This window comes from Ciona robusta, chromosome 7, assembly GCF_009617815.1.
Source record: "Ciona robusta chromosome 7, ASM961781v2".
NCBI lineage: Eukaryota > Metazoa > Chordata > Ascidiacea > Phlebobranchia > Cionidae > Ciona > Ciona robusta.
This window is the reverse complement of record NC_143241.1, coordinates 8186716-8204076: the sequence shown is the minus strand read 5'-3', so window position 1 is coordinate 8204076 and position 17361 is coordinate 8186716. Positions and strand designations below refer to the sequence as shown.

Sequence of the window (17361 nt, the reverse complement as noted above, 5' to 3'; positions counted from 1 at the left end):
TGATAGGCGAATGAATGAACATGTATCCTCGCGTGACCGGGGAAATACAGTCGTTATAACACGGATGCCGAACCTCAAACCCATATCCTCTAGATTTGAGTCAGACGCGCTAACCTCTTTGCAACGGTGCCAGACATACCTTTGCTGCAGTTTTACGCACGTACGTTATTACGAACGTAGAAAAACGAAGAATGTGTGATCCGAAACTCACTTTTGCTACCATTGTTGGCGTGGGACGGCGTGTGCCTTTCAGCAAAACATTTACACTCGTTTGTGCCACAAACGGTAAGGAGGTATATGTTTATTTAACAGTAGATAACGATACAACAGCCTCGTCGTTTCATGAAGTCACACCTGTGCCATTTTATATAGTAGGGATGGGGGAAGATGGGACACCTTTAGCACCTAATATCCAAATATCCTGATCGTGTTTTAAACAATTTACAACGGCCTATGGGGGTCGTGAGGATACGGTTTTATAACTCTTTAAATGTTCGTTGTTTACTGCCAAATGGGACGAGAAAATAGAGTTAAAATATGTCCCATCTTCCCCCACTCTACTGTATATATACAAGAGATTACAGATCTAATGCGTGAGCACGGTATAAACTAATTAGCATAGTATTAATTAACCCTATTACTACAATGGTCGACTGAGATCGATCAAAAACAAATCAAAAGTAACCAACAAAGCCATTGGTGACTAAAAGCGCGAAGAAACGAGAGACGCGGTGTTTATACCGAAGATAACGATAGGAAAAAGGCACTCGTCTATACGCTTCGGTGCACACACGCTAATTGTGCGGTTTTCAATCTAAAAATTTAGCCTAAAAATTATAAATATATTACATGATTTGATTTCAATCAAGAGATTAAAGAATAAATGCTAGAATTGAGAATTGAGATAATTGCGGAAATCAATCGCCCTAACAACAAGAACAACTGTTCGACGAAAAAGGATCTATATGACCACTACCGTGCTCAATTAACCGAGTGAATGTAATTTATTTATCCTCGCGTGGCGGGGCAACAACAGTCGTTATAACACGGGTGTTCTGTGTCCGCTTACGAGTTAGCACGTATGTAACTTTGAAAGGGATTTTTTCTTTTTTTATATTAAACTGATAGTAACGTAAGGTTCTACAATTCCCACCATGCATCTTTGCACCCCCTTATCAACCTAATCACCACCTAAAGATCGCACCTCGTCAACATAATTGCTTGCGTCTGTTTTAAGTGACCGCCAAAAAACTCCCCTTTTCTTCACAACTAATTCCTCCGAATATATACAGTTGTGCCATCGCCATTAATGAAAATAAGAAACAGAAAGTTTTTTTACTCAGGTAGTTTATACAGTAGCGTGTTTTTAATGACTGTCCTTTCTCCGCTGTTTTAATTAAACCGATCTTCAATACTGTATTTGAAGAGTTAGATACAATTTAGGGAATTATTTTATGAAGAAATGTATTTAGGCGATATAAAAGTATAATAAATGCAGCGAAACACGATACTCTGTTTTATTTGCATAAAGAAACCCTGTAGCAGTGTAAATACAGTTCAGATGACTTTATAAAGTTTAAAACTAAACTTAGAAAAAAATTATCATTAAATCTGTGCCAGAACACAGGCATACAAACCGAAAGATATGGTAGAATGTGTGTTTTCTTTCTGTATACGTCAGTCGTATACAAAATTACTTTTTACCAGAACGTTACTATAGCGAAGTATATTAAAAAATTACTTTCCAATGACCAAACCAGAGTCCGTATATAAACATGTTTATATATTTATGTTTATATACGGACTCTGGACCAAACTATTAAAAAAGTTAATTAGGTTTTTAAATTGACAAAATAATGCCTAAATTCTTTACTCGCACCCCGAATCATTAAAAATATTATAATATATTTATGGAATCGCCCACGTGGTTAAGATTGCGCAATCCGCCCAAAAATTTTCTTTTCATTATTCGTCCCTACGTAGATAGAAACTTTAGTTCTGTTTTTAATTCATTGCTTTATTACATTATTTATCAAACAAAATGCTGATTTTCAAAGATATAATTACCGGTAAGCTGTTATTATTAAATTACATTTAATGTAAAATACAAAATACGACACTCGTATTATAATTTTTTAGGCTATTACATATTTACACATGTAACTCGTAAGCGGGCATGAGGTTTATGAAACAGAACACCCGTGTTATAACGACTGTCGTTGCCCCGCCATGCGAAGATAAATAAGTTACATACGTGCTAACTTGTAAGCGGGCACGAGGTGTATGAAACAGAACACCCGTATTATAACGACTTTCGTTGCCCCGCCACGCGAGGATAAATAAGTTACATACATGGCAACTTGTAAGCAGGCACGAGTTGTATGAAACAGAACACCCGTGTTATAACGACCGTCGTTGCCCCGCCACGCGAAGATAAATAAGTTACATACGTAGTAACTTGTAAGCGGACACGAGTTGTATGAAACAGAACACCCGTGTTATAACGACTGTCATTGCCCAGCCACGCGAGGATAAATAAGTTACATACATGGCAACTTGTAAGCAGGCACGAGGTGTATGAAACAGAACACCCGTGTTATAACGACTTTCGTTTTCCAGCCATGCGAGGATAAATAAGTTACATTGATTCATATTACAGGGGACGAACTGTTCACCGACGCACAAAAGTATGAAGAGTTTATGGGCGCCTTTTATAAAGTATATGGCAAGGTAACAATATTATTGGCTGTTGCTCACCATTAGTTTAAGGGAAGACATGCTAACTAGAGACCGACCGATATCACTTTTTTCCACCGATACCGATACCGATATTTTTAGCTTTTACCGATACCGATATTTTACCGATATTTGTCACTATAGCGAAACATATGAAATGATCAGTTTTAATCAAAAGTAATGCCTGTATTCAAGATATTGCAAGTTATAGAGAAAAATTGGTTGGTCTACATGTTTTTAGGAAACATGCATGTTCTTAGGAAGGTGTTGCTTTTGTACGAAACTAGGACGCACATGAACGCTAAACTACAACGCACGTGGACGTTAAACTATGACACACGTGGACGTTAAACTACGACGCACGTAAAGGTCAAACTACGACGCACGTAAAGGTCAAAACTACGACGCACGTAAAAGGTCAAACTCCAACGCACGTAAAGGTCAAACTACGACGCACGTAAAGGTCAAACTACGACGCACGTAAAGGTCAAACTACGACGCACGTAAAGGTCAAACTACGACGCACGTAAAGGTCAAACTACGACGCACGTAAAGGTCAAACTACCACGCATAAATACGACGCACGTAAAGGTCAAACTATGACGCACGTGGACGTTAAACTAGCACGCACGTAAAGGCTAAAGTACGAGGCACGTGGACGTTAAACTACGAACACACGTAAAGGTCAAGTAGGACGCACGTCGCTTCGCAGGAACTATTAATATATCGGTGAAATATCGGCGCTTTTTTACCGATACCGATTATCGGTGGAACGTAAATATCGGCCGATAATATCGGTGAACCGATATATCGGTCGACCTCTAATGCTAACCTTTCCGTCAGAGGTTTATTTATTATTTTTGTGATTTTATTGTTTTTGTGAAGTTTATTTCTTATTTTTGTGAGTTTATTTAATATTTTTATGAGTTTATTTATTATTTTTGTGGAGAGGTAAAAAATTTCAACAAAAAACACATTTTTTTGTACATATTTTGTATTTGTTGCCTAAAAAATAACGAGATTGATGATGTCATTGCTCCGCCATGCAAGGATAAACAAGTTACATTCATTTAAAAATTACAAAGCATAATAAATGATATTATATTGCAGTGAGTCCCATTAGGCAGGCACAAGGTGTATGAAACAGAACACGTGTGTTATTATAGCAACTGTCATTTCCTGGCCATGCAAGGATAAACAAGTTACATTCATTCAAAAAGGACATAGCATAATAAATGATATTATATTACAGACAACCACACGAAATGACGACTTAGACCCTTCTTTGTTCGGAGCAAATCCATCAGCAGAGGATGGGGATAGCGGGGCTGCCGAAAGTTCATCAACTCAAGTCATCGATTTTGTGGATGCTTGTAAGCTGGTAGAAGCGCCTGCTTATGATAAGAAAACATTCATGGCCTATTTTAAGGATTATTGCAAACAGTAAGTTCACTGTATAATCTTTTTGAATATATGACTATGATTGTGTAATTTACCCAACGCTGTGGTCCATGCAAAACTCAACAAAATAGAGTAGCCCATAATATCAATACACTCTATTTCTATTCGAATAAGAGACTGACGATGCCATTTAGGCGAAATATATATCTTTTATTAAACGGTTGGACTTGATTTTTGTGTTACGTTTTCCTAGCACCAGTACCCTATTGTTATAAAAAGCGTGTTATATTTCATATCTCGTGCCAGCTCACGAGTTACCACGTATGTAGCTTTGTGGGGATTATTTTTTTGTATTGTTGACTTTTTTCCTTTCCTTATAAATTGTTTTTTTTCTGTTATAAAAAAATCAACCAAACAATTGTGTAACAGTGTTGCAGAGAAATTGACGCAAGAAGGAAGGACTGATGATGTCACGGAGTTCAAGAAACATGCCACGGATGCTATGAAATATATAAAAGGCAATATAAAGGCTTTTCAGGTTCGTTGGTATTTGAGGGTATAACCAATTCAAGGTTGTTTTGTTGACACTTTGTAAAACTACCTAAAATACTAAAGTGTCGGTCAAATACAACTTAACTTATATAAACACCTGTGAAAAGTGGTGCAACCAATTCAAGGTTATTGTTTTGTTGACACTTTGTAAAACTACCTATCAGATTTAGGCCTATGGCTGAATACATTTGTTTTTCAGATTTTTACTGGAGAATCAGTGGATCCAGACGGTAGCGTGGGGTATCTCGATTGGGAAGATAATGTTCCTTACATCCTGTTTTTCAAACACGCACTGGTTGAGGAGAAGGTTTAATTTTACTCTTGTAAATTGTTCAATTTTACATTAGTCAATATGAGGGTGAGCGAAGTGTTTGTACAAAAATAAATCAAAGAATATAAATCATGTGTTTTGGTATTATGAGGTGAATGAATGTAACTGGATTTATTCTCGTGTGGCCGGAAAAAGACAGTCGTTATAACACGGGTGTTTTGTTGTATTCACCCCATTAATAAGCTATCCAAAAATTACGTGTTTAAATTAAAGAAAGACTGATATTAATAAGACACGGCGCTTCGCATGAACGAATAATATCGGTGTATTATCGACGCTACTGCCGATACAGATTTTTGGTAAACGTAAGTTTCGACGATCATATCTTTTCGGTGTTATGAGCTTCTCCATGACAGACAATTTGTCAATAATTCCAAGGAGCTGACATCCAGGCAAAGCACATGAAAGAGATAATTTTTATAGATGTGATAAAGTCTGTAGTGTTAATGACGTTGACAGATATTTCTGCGCTGAAAAACGTTACGTATATTAATTAATTGATTTTACTGTAATAAAATAAATTTTGCGAATTTGACCCTAATCTGGTGCTAGGAAAACGTAACCAACAAAATCATCAAGTCCAACAAATTGTAGAATCAAAGATATATATTCAGCCTAAATGGCATCGTCAGCCAGTTATTTGAATAGAAATAGAGTGTGCTGATATTATGAGGCATAAAAGCTACTCTATTTTGTTAAGTTTTACATGGACCCAGCATTAAGTAAATTACATATATATAAACTTTGCAAAAATGATTTTTCATTTGAAAGCCTCCTCAGGTTTGGTGCTGCTATCATTAACATTTTTTAATGAAAGGTTGGAATCATAGATAGGATTTCACCTATAGGATATCTATGATAAAATGTTAAAAAATAATTGTGTGAAACCATGGTACTCTAAACTGTTTTAGAGTAAAAAGGTGAAACTTATTGCCAGTGTATGTGTTTTTGACAAACTGTTAAATTGAGCACAACAAGCCCTACTATTTGTCAGACAAGCTTTGGTAGAAAAAGAACAGAGGTATTAATCTAACCTAAAGTAGTTTTAGTAGTACAGTAGTTAGTAAAAAAGCGGGTATTTTAATAATAATTATATTGCTTGTGCAGAAATTTCATACCAGGATTTTTAACACTGTGTTAAATGAACCTTATACCCTTTAACAATACATTATGAAAAAGTTTGGGAAATTGTAAAATTTGAAAAATTGGCATGCTGTAAAGTGGTTATCAAATAGATTCAACTGTGAGTACATTAGTTCGATAACCTTTAATATATAGAATGCACACTCCATTCTATAATCAAAATATTTTATTAAACACATGAATATAAGTTGCATTGGTTACATGTACCCAATGGTGCATCCAGAACATTTATTTTTATAATTTTTATTTTTTAAAAAAAGGGGGGTTGGTCAGAACCCCCGAAAACCCCCCTGGCTACGCCACTGCATGCACCTAACTAGTGCTTATAGTTGCAGCTTCCATTGACAACAGAGTTCACATTTAACAATTAAGTATAATGCTAGGAACATTGATGTAATGCAATAATTATGAAGTGAAGAGCCAACTTGGCTGATATTTTATGTCCCATGTCATGCCTCACTGTAGAACCTCACTCATATGCAATAGAATGTGCATATACAATGTTGGGGTAATGGGCCAACTCTGGCCTAAATCCCAGGTCCAATGGCATGCCTCACTGTAGGGCCTCACCCATATAGAATATGACGTCACATTCCGAGTTGGTCAAGTATTTAAACATAATTTTGCTGATAAACAAATTTTCCAGCACATAAGTATTGTGGGTATAATACGCCCAAACTTCAAGGGGTTTTAGACTCTGGTATTCCCCTCCGCAGAAACTTGATAAGTGTAGTAAGTTTGGTCAACCCTTTCGTTTCCAAATATTCAATGAATGGTGGCTCTGTTACCAGCTGGAAAAGGGATAAAAAGTTAATAAAAAAAGGAAAATATATAAATATGTAAAATTAAAAAAAATACCTAGAATTTTTTTTGCAAGGAAAATTAAAAAAAGCAATGTATGGAAAATTTAATCATAGATTTAAACTATGATTCCCAGCCCCTCCAAAGTTCTTATTTTGTCTACAAATCACCCTACCCACTGGGAGAATGAATGAATGAATGTAACTTACTTTATCCTCGCGTGGCCGGAAAACGACAGTCGTTATAACACGGGTTTAGCACCTCGTGCCAGCTTACGAGTTACCATGTATGTTACTTTGTGGGTGATTATTTTTTGGGGATTTTTTTTAATTTTTTTTATATATTGCTGTTAATTTGGACAACCCATTAGTGACCACTTGGTTGGAGCAATTGCCGTTAAGTGTCTTGCCCAAGGACACATACGCCCACAATGGTAGCAGCGACGAGCCTTGAACCCATTACCTCTGCGCTACAGGCAGGCGCCACGGCGCCGGTGAAGAGTTTCCAGCATTCCCAACCCTAAGTGCTTGAACTAGTAATTGCATCTTTAACTTGCGCGCTATATATGGGAATCTATTTAGTACAAATATATAGTAGGGTGGGGGGGGGGAAGACACCTTTAGTACATAATATCCAAACACCCTGAGCCCTAAGTGCTTCAGTTTGTTTTAAAGGTAACCCAAAAATTTTCTTACCTCACTTACAAACATATCTTCAGGAACTCGGTTTAGAAGTTGTAAGTATTTAGTGGCGTGCAGTGTCAATGCTGGGTGCCTACAAATATGAGGTGTATCATATTATAATAATATTATTTTATCTTTTATATCCTGATGGGTGGGAACTTAGTGACTTATCCAGAACACTATTATTGGCGTATGTGTCCTTGAGCAAGACACTTAACGACAATTGCTCCAACCCAGTGGTCACTAATGGGTTTTTAAACTGTCATGCATACAGAACAACAATCACCAACAAAGTTACATATGTGGTAACTTGTAAGCGGGCACGAGGTGTATGAAACAGAACACTTATGTTATAATGCTGTCGTTGCCCCGCCATGCGAGGATAAATAAGTTACACGGTAACTCGTAAGCGGGCATGAGGTCTATGGAACAGAACACCCGTGTTATAACGACTGTTGTTGCCTAGCCATGCGAGGATAAATAAGTTACATACGTGGTAAATTGTAAGCAGACACAAGGTGTATGAAACAAAACACCCGTGTTATAATGACTGTTGTTGCCCCGCCATGCGAGGATAAATAAGTTACACGGTAACTCGTAAGCGGGCACAAGGTGTATGAAACAGAACATCCGTGTCCGTGTTAGTGTTATATGTAGTAACCAGTAATGTAATTGTATACAGCAATGCTATTAGGCAAAATACAAATACAAAGGTTCTATAGTAAGTTCCCACCAACCTTTCAATTGTAAACATTCTCCTCGCAGTTATAACATCAGGATATGTAAGAATCTGGTCAATGCTATCCACGTGTATATGTTTATATATTGAACTATCTTCATGGCAATGTGGGTGGAATGCATTCCATCTCCAGAAAGTGTCGTGCACATCAGTGAGGTAGCTATAGTTAGATGTGTGTTGTGTTAACGTAAGGGTATGGATGTCATTTTCGACGCAGTAAAAACAGTCTGGGTGTTGGGGTATTTGGCCAACTCTGTCCTAAATCTCAGATCCCATGGCGTGCCTCACTGTAGGACCTCACCCATATAGAATAGAATGTGCATATACAATGTTTGGGTAATGAACCAACTCTGGCCTAAATCCGGACTTCTCATAGACAGTATCCTTATAGAATAGAATCTCTATTATTGAGTCTCTATAAACTACTTCAGTGGGGTATATCTATATAGCACCCTATGTCCCTATAGGTTTAAGTAACAGCACATTTATACCAAACACATCTACCTGTTAAGTTCCAACATATAATGGTAATGTTCTCTGTGGTGGGACTTCCCCAACTTATTCAATGCTTGTGTGTGACTGTGGAGATGATGTTTAAATACAGATAAGTTTCAATACTTACTGTGCATTCATGTAATGACAGCTAAGGTGTGTTGCTACGTAATATACACAAATTCTACTTTTTTCCTTATTTTTTATTCTTTATGGGTGAGGTCCTTGTCAAGGACCTGGGATATAGGCCAGATTTGGCCCATTACCCCAACACCCGGAAAGCCCATGTACGTCTTTCATGCGACCAGTGCCGCGGCACCCCATCGCAGTCAGCAGGTAATTTTCACACCATTTTTTATCCTCGTGTGCTTACGAATTACCACACTTTTCAACTTTGCGTATAAGTTCCAATACTTACTGTGCATTCATGTAATACCAGCTAAGGTGTGTTGCTACGTAATATACACAAATTCTCTCTTCTATTAGAATAAGAGACTGACGATGCCATTTAGGCGAAACAGATCTCTTTTTTATTACACAATTGGTTGGACTTGATTTTTGTCTGTTACCTATTTCTTACAAGTGATCCCTATGTATGGGGTGTAATGTTTATGTTGATTATTGACCAAGACACAACTTACTTTAACAGAATGCCGAACATGGTTGAAACGAACATGGGACTGAGTGAAAATAAGGCGAGTGAGACGACGGGGGAAGGTGGTAGGGTGAATAGCTCCCTCTCGTGGTCGCTGTATATACGGCTCGTCTGTAAGTAAGATTTCTATGTTAATGTAATGATACTCGACAGAGGGCATGAGGTGTACGAATTAATGAATACATTGTGTGTCTGGTCACTCTGGCTACACAATAATAAGTCTAAAAGAGATTTTCTGGCACTTTTTATTAGTGATCTTAAAGGACCAATGTTTCATCGGCCATACAGCGAGACATCATCAGGGTTTGCGGTTATGTGTCTTTTCCAAGAACAAATACACCCATGATGGGTACACCATGTATGTCCGGTATATAACAATTGTTACCATCCCACCTTAACATAGAACTGCAACACTGAATGCATCAACATAGCATTGCATTTGGTTTCAATCAATCCCTCCAAGGAAATGAAATCAACAAACTTGATAAGTTGAAAGATTGTTTCGTTTGGGTTTATTTTACCAACGTTTATTGGTTGGAACATGTAGCTGTGATGGAACAATGGAAAGTGTTAACAAATAGAAAGGTTCTATAAGGGTGAGGTCTTCAGTGAGGCACACCTGAGACCTAGGATATAAGTCTATTACCCCAACACCCAGGGTGCTACCATCTAGACCCTACTGAGGCAGTTTATAGACACTCAATAATAGAGATTCTATAAGGTAGAGGTCTTCAGTGAGGCACACCTGAGACCTGGAATGTAGGTCTATTACCCCAACACCCAGGGTGCTACCATCTAGACCCTACTGAGGCAGTTTATAGACACTCAATAATAGAGATTCTATAAGGTAGAGGTCTTCAGTGAGGCACACCTGAGACCTGGAATGTAGGTCTATTACCCCAACACCCAGGGTGCTACCATCTAGACCCCACTGAAGCAGTTTATAGACACTCAATAATATAGATTCTATTCTATAAGGGTGAGGTCTTCAGTGAGGTACACCTGAGACCTGGGGTGTAGGTCTATTACCTCAACACCCAGGGTGCTACCATCTAGACCCCACTGAAGCAGTTTATAGACACTCAATAATAGAAATTCTATTCTATAAGGGTGAGGTCTTCAGTGAGACACACCTGAGACCTGGGATGTAGGTCTATTACCTCAACACCCAGGGTGCTACTATCTGGACCCCACTGAGGCAGTTTATAGACACTCAATAATAGAAATTCTATTCTATAAGGGTGAGGTCTTCAGTGAGACACACCTGAGACCTGGGATGTAGGTCTATTACCTCAACACCCAGGGTGCTACTATCTAGACCCCACTGGGGCAGTTTATAGACACTCAATAATAAAGATTCTATTCTATAAGGGTGAGGTCTTCAGTGAGGTACACCTGAGACCTGGGATGTAGGTATATTACCTCAACACCCAGGGTGCTACTATCTAGACCCCACTGGGGCAGTTTATAGACACTTAATAATAGAGATTCTATTCTATGAGGGTGAGGTCTTCAGTGAGGCACACCTGAGACCTGGGATGTAGGTATATTACCCCAACACCCAGGGTGCTACCATCTAGACCCCACTGAGGCAGTTTATAGACACCTAATAATAGAGAACATACACCAACATACACACCTGGCTAACTTATCCATTGCTGCATTGTCATCTTGCATGTTCATTATGACATCATAACGATCTGATTCCAGATTAAGGTAGTTGCTTAGCAACTCTTGCAGGATGCTTATTATTGAACACTGGATAAAAAAGAAATATTATTTAAATGTGATGTAAGAGACGCATGCAGATGTTTCACTTGGTTCATCATCAGTGTAAAGAGAGCTGGGTAGTCCACACTTGTGTACAGCTTTATAAACACTGCCAGTTCAGCTCTCGTTTTACACTGATAAGGAAATAAACTTACCTTAAAAAACACGTCTGACGATAAGTTGAACAATTTTCTCAGTGGGGCAAAGACAAAATCTTTTAAAACTAGAACGAAAAAAAAATTATTAAGTATATATATATTATTTTTACAAAAATATTTTGTGGATAAACAAAATTTATATTAAGAATAGTTGATTTAGCTGGTTTGTGCAGGTTTGTAAGTTATAACATCATATATTGTTCTGTGGGGTAAGATGGGACAACTTTATCCCATAAAATAAAAAAATCCTGATATGTTTTAAACAATTAACAACGGTCTATGGGGGAAATTTTATAATTATTTAAATATTTTTTGTTTACTAACAAATAGGACGAGAAAATAGAATACAAAGGTGTCCCATCTTACCCCAACCTACTATATTATCATAAGATATTATATTTAATTATATTGATAATAATATAACTAACCTGAAGTAGGCAGGAGACGTAACCTTGTGATTAATTTAAGAATATAAGGTCGATAACTTTGGCCATCCCATGTGTAAAGGTATCTGTGTTTAAATGTATGTAACTTATTTAACCTGGGCGACGACAGTCGTTATAACACGGGTGTTCTGTTTTATACACCTTGTGCCCGCTTATGAGTTACCACATATGTAACTTATTTAATATTTATCCTCGCAAGGCTGGCAATGACAGTCGTTACAACACGGGTGTTCTGTTTCATACACCCCGTGTCCGCTTACAAGTTACCATGTATGTAACTTATTTATCATCGCATGGTGGAGCAACGACAGTCGTTATAACATGAGTGTTCTGTTTCATACACCTCATGTCCGCTTACAAGTTACTACGTATGTAACTTATTTATCATCGCTTGGTGGAGCAACGACAGTCGTTATAACACGAGTTTCCTGTTTCATACACCTTGTGCCCACTTACAAGTTACCACGTATGTAACTTGTTTATCCTCGCATGGCGGGTAACGGCAGTCGTTATAACACGAGTGTTCTGTTCCAAACACACCGTGTCCGCTTACAAGTTACCATGTATGTAATTTATTTATCTTCGCATGGCGGGGCAACGACAGTCGTTATAACACGGGTGTTCTGTTTCATACACCTCGTGCCCGCTTACAAGTTACCATGTATGTAACTTGTTTATCCTCGCATGGCGGTTAACGGCAGTCGTTATAACACGGGTGTCCTGTTTCAAACACCTTGTGCCCACTTACAAGTTACCTACCATGTATGTAACTTTGTGAATATTATTTTTTGTATGTACTGTACCTGTACGGCTGACAATTTGGACAACCCATTAGTAACCACTGAGTTGGAGCAATTGCATTTAAGTATCTCGCCCAAGAACATATACCCACCTAAATATAAATGCTTCACACACAGGGAGACACTCTTGTATAAACCCACTAAACTCCACAACGCATTTGATCAGCTCCAACCCCCTTGCTGTTTCCCCAGCTACTGTTACCAACTCTGTGGGGAGGAATATTAATGAGGTTCGTGTTTCAGCACAAGCGCTTTATAATTTATTCAAAGTACTACTTTAAAATATGTTATACTACATTCCCTAAACCTTGACATAATCAGAGAATTTAGCCAGAGAAAAGCTAAAAGTAAATAAAATCTTTTAAAATATGTTACTTTATTTTTGAAGGAATTACTAGAATGTAGATCAAGGATCATATTCTGTTTCTAATCTTTGTATTGAAACGTTATCCTTGTAATAAGCGTTAAGTTTCGAAAAACATGTAGTGGTAACCTTTTGGTTAGAGGGAGACACAATCAACAACTATTGTGATATGGCACTGTTTTTTTAGTTAATGTATTTACCTTCACAGAGCCTATGGTGAAGCCAGAAGCTCAGTCTTGCAGGTATTGTACGATCATGTGTGATGGCTAGTAGGTGTTGAAGGGTGGTGGAAGATAGCAGGGAATGAGCTTGGCAGGTTAGCTCGAGGTTGTTAAAGTTGTTTAATAACTGTGGGGGTAAGTGGTTGGGTCATTACAATTGTTATGGCTGTATGGTTGCATTTGTTAGTATATGGGTGTTGCACACCATACATGGTGGCTTCATACATCCATGCTCACTGTCGAGTTAGAATACTTTCATGTTTATCCTTGGGTGGGAAACCAAGGGGTTTAATACACGGGTGTTGCACACCATACATGGTGGCTTCATGTTCATACACCTCAGATCTTATGCTCACTGTCCATATCAACCAAAGCTCTATTTTTGTTCAGTATATATACAAACTTTTTTTAGATTATGGTCGTAAAAATACAATAAATATTCCAACATAGACAGCACATACCTCTGCAAATGATTTGATTCTGTAGAAAGGTATTTTCCCTGACATGACTTGTGTGAGGGGCTGGTCATCGTGGCACATAGTGGGGGTGGGAGGGGTGATTAGGGGTGTGTGTTTGTTTGTCTGCATGGAGGGGGGGGGGTTGTTAGTGTTGGTACAATGTCATAACACATTGATAGTCATATAAAACTTAAATTTAAGGTGCAACCAATTCATGATTATTGTTTTGTTGACACTTTGTAAAGCTAGCTGTCAAAAATACTGAAGTGTTGGTCAAATACAACTTAACATATATAAACACCTGTTAAAAATGGTGCAACCAATTAAAGCTTATTATTTCTAAAACTCCTTGTGAAAAACACAACCAACATAAGTTCCCACTCACCTGCGGTAAATGTGATGCATTATATGACATTGTTTCATTGAGCATATGCAACCCATATCTCTGTTGTACTCCACTTATACTTAACCTCCAAGACTTATCATAATCCTTGAAGAAAACATTATGTCTGCCAGCCATTGATATAAGTGAGGGCTGGTACATTCTGTATCAATATAAAGGTGTGGGTAAACTTGTATTAAGCTAAAAGGGGTGGTTTATGACTTATTAACCCTGGCAACTTATAACATGGACGTGGTTGTCGTTATAACACAGTGTTGTGTTACATACACTTCGTGCCCACCCGCAAGTTACCACTTAACAATTATATTACTTTTTTTTTTATTGATTGTTTTTTTGTATGGCTGGCAATTTGGACAACCCATGGCCCTAAGTGACCACTAGGTTGGAGCAATTGCCATTAAATGTTTTCTGCAAAGACACATCACCCATAGTGGTAACAGCAGCAAGCAAACCAGAAATCATTTGGTTACAACTACAAGCCATTGGTGCCCATGGCTTACATACAACGCGCTCATAAACTCTATGCCCACTTTCTTAGCCTAGGTTACAACACCCACAAGTTGAATGAATGTAACTTACTTTATCCTCGCGTGGCCGGAAAACGACAGTCGTTATAACACGGGTTTAACACCTCGTGCCAGCTTACGAGTTACCATGTATGTTACTTTGTGGGTGATTATTTTTTGGATTTTTTTTTCATTTTTATGTATGGCTGATAATTTGGACAACCCATTAGTGACCACTGGGTTGAAGCAACTGCCGTTAAGTATCTTGCTTAAGGACACATACGCCCACAATGGTAGTAGCGACGAGCCTTGAACCCATTACCTCTGGGTTAGAGGCAGGCGCGCTAACCACTACGCCACGGCGCCGGACAGTTACCACATACCCCGTACAAGTTACCACATACCTGTACACAGACAACAAGCCACATAAATATGGTTGGCCACCAATCTTGCTCTGCAGTGACAGAAGCTTGCGAATCCGGAAATGCAAAACTGTAAGAAAGAGATATATAGAATTAATAAATGCTACCAAGCATAGTAGAAGTGTTGCTTTTATTGTTATATAGCAGATGACAAACAATGTGTATTATTTTTTCTACTTTTTTGTAAATTTTATTTAATAGTTTAAACACTTTCAAAAGATTGTCAACAATGTTTATAACTTCTAATAATTTAATGCAATCATTAACATTTTTTAAAAACTTTGAATTCTTTCAAATTTTTATGCTCACCATCATATTTTCTCGTCAGCAATGACAATAGTTGGCAAACAATAGGACACAATATCTCACTGTCGATGTACTGGAATATAATACCATATATGGCATGGATCGAATTCTTCTGTGCAATTATATCGAAAACTAAAACTACCCAGCGAAGAATGAGTTGTTTGAGCTGGAAATGAAATTATTCTTAAATTTGGTTGATGCTTGCTAGAAAGAAGTTACGTTTATCGATTATGAGTGAGGTCCCACTGTGGGCGACGGCGGTTATTTATTAAAAGGGTGTTCTGTTTCAAACACCTCGTGCCCACATACAAGTTTTCAAATATATAACTTGTTTAATTGTTTATTATCGTGTGGCAGGGCAATGACAGCCATTAAAACTTCGGTTAAGTGACTTCCAAAGGACACATACGCCCACAATAGTAGCAGCATCAAACCTCCTGCCGATAACTTTAAGCTAGAGGCATGCATGTTAACCACTTTACCACAGCACTGGATAAACACAACTAATATGAGATCCATGGCCATGACCACATACGTCCAACGATGGCAATAGCATCAAGACTTGCACCTGTAACCTCTGAGCTAGACCATTTTAAATGAACGTAACTAATACGAGGTCACGGTAGTCTCACCTTAATAGAAACATGATTTTGTCCAATCCTTGAAACGAGTAGAAGCACCGCATCTTGTGGAACGCTTTCACGAGGAATTAAACTTCGGATCAAGCTGTTGCAAATTACTTCACCTGATTCGAGGTTATTTTTGTTGATTAAAAAAACTTTATAATGGAGATTTATGTTTAATGAGATGGCGGCAATACTTTTACAGGACTTTATCACCCACACACTTGTAAGCAGGCACGAGATGCATATAACAGAACACTAATGTTATAACGACTGTCATCCATGCGAAGATAAATAAGTTAAGACTTAAGGTTTTTCTTTTTCAAACAAGTAAAAAAACGAACCAAATTTTCCAGATGAAGCTAAATCTGCAACTGTGAAAATGTCATCCTGAGACAACCCCACCTCACAAGCCAGTGATCTGTAAACAAGTTATTCAGGTAATTTGTTTAAATGGAAGTTTTATTTTTCACAGACCTTCGGGGTAAATTCCAAGTGTCTAACCAATGGCAGACAGCTCGATTGCACCCATGAAAAAAATTAAAAACTTATATAAAACCATGTCACACACTTAAAAACTGAATTAATGATTTGAATTTTATTATGAATCTTAAAAATGCATTCTTAATTTGTCAATTTTGTTAATGTATGTTCAGATTTAATATTAGTCCTGAACTTTCGTGCCTACATTAGTAGCAGCACCAAGCTTCGAACTCAGTACCCTCGGTTTGTGACAGGCGTTTTAACGAATGAGCTAACGAGGCTGACATTAAAAGTTAGATATACATAAACTACAGACATAGGTTATAAATTACTACACATGCTCTCGTATGCACGATATTGCTTAAATAAACAAAACCAGTCAATAAAACATAACGTACCGTAATGTTTTCACGAATTGCGACAAATCTGAACGTATTCGTTGCGATTTCAAAACACATTCGTTTCCTTGCAAATATTTTACAATCTTTTGTATTTTTAGCACTTTGGACCTGTCTTCGTCCATTCTTTTGAAGAACCAGTGATAAAATTGCCACCAAAATTTCCTTTTTACGAGAAATAGTGAAAAGTAGTAAATTAGGATGAATGTTTACAAATTTCAGATTTTCGCGCGTTTTGTTGTAGTAACGTAGCCATCATGCGGGGTAAAGTAATATATAGGGGACTTGTAGCTGATACCAACAAATTAGTTATTTTTTTACAATTTTACTGCAAAGATGTAAAAATGATGTATTTTTCTGTTTTTATTTAAATTTTTAATATGTTTTAATTTATGTAGTCCTTACCGTTTGGTGGCGCAAATACCGGGGACTCTTGTTGCTGCGCAGTGATAAGCGTTCCTAACAATAAA

The 17361-nt window shown here is 37.6% G+C and overlaps 2 protein-coding genes across 3 annotated transcripts; one reads left to right on the top strand and one right to left on the bottom strand.

Moving 5' to 3' along the window:
- The first annotated feature begins 1910 nt into the window (after positions 1-1910).
- Positions 1911-5089, top strand: LOC149734443 (translationally-controlled tumor protein homolog). The gene is made up of 5 exons (XM_089881006.1): positions 1911-2069; positions 2660-2730; positions 3989-4179; positions 4567-4675; positions 4889-5089. The coding sequence occupies exons 1-5, from the start codon at positions 2042-2044 to the stop codon at positions 5000-5002; spliced, it is 513 nt and encodes a 170-aa protein (XP_089737132.1). The 5' UTR covers positions 1911-2041; the 3' UTR covers positions 5003-5089.
- On the bottom strand, positions 4096-17156 carry LOC149734442 (centromere protein I-like). 2 transcript variants are annotated; one of them, XM_089880990.1, is made up of 18 exons: positions 16892-17153; positions 16355-16431; positions 16020-16132; positions 15391-15553; positions 15064-15151; positions 14136-14295; positions 13754-13873; positions 13272-13419; positions 12800-12914; positions 11890-11972; positions 11459-11526; positions 11173-11291; positions 9927-10080; positions 9520-9644; positions 8891-8965; positions 8385-8546; positions 7660-7738; positions 4096-6954 (listed from the first exon to the last, which is right to left on the bottom strand). In XM_089880990.1, the coding sequence occupies exons 1-18, from the start codon at positions 17014-17016 to the stop codon at positions 6844-6846; spliced, it is 2085 nt and encodes a 694-aa protein (XP_089737116.1). In that variant the 5' UTR covers positions 17017-17153; the 3' UTR covers positions 4096-6843. The 2 variants fall into 2 exon arrangements, with proteins under 2 accessions (XP_089737116.1, XP_089737117.1); XM_089880991.1 differs by lacking the exon at positions 8891-8965 and having other exon boundaries at positions 16892-17156.
- Positions 17157-17361: the final 205 nt, after the last annotated feature.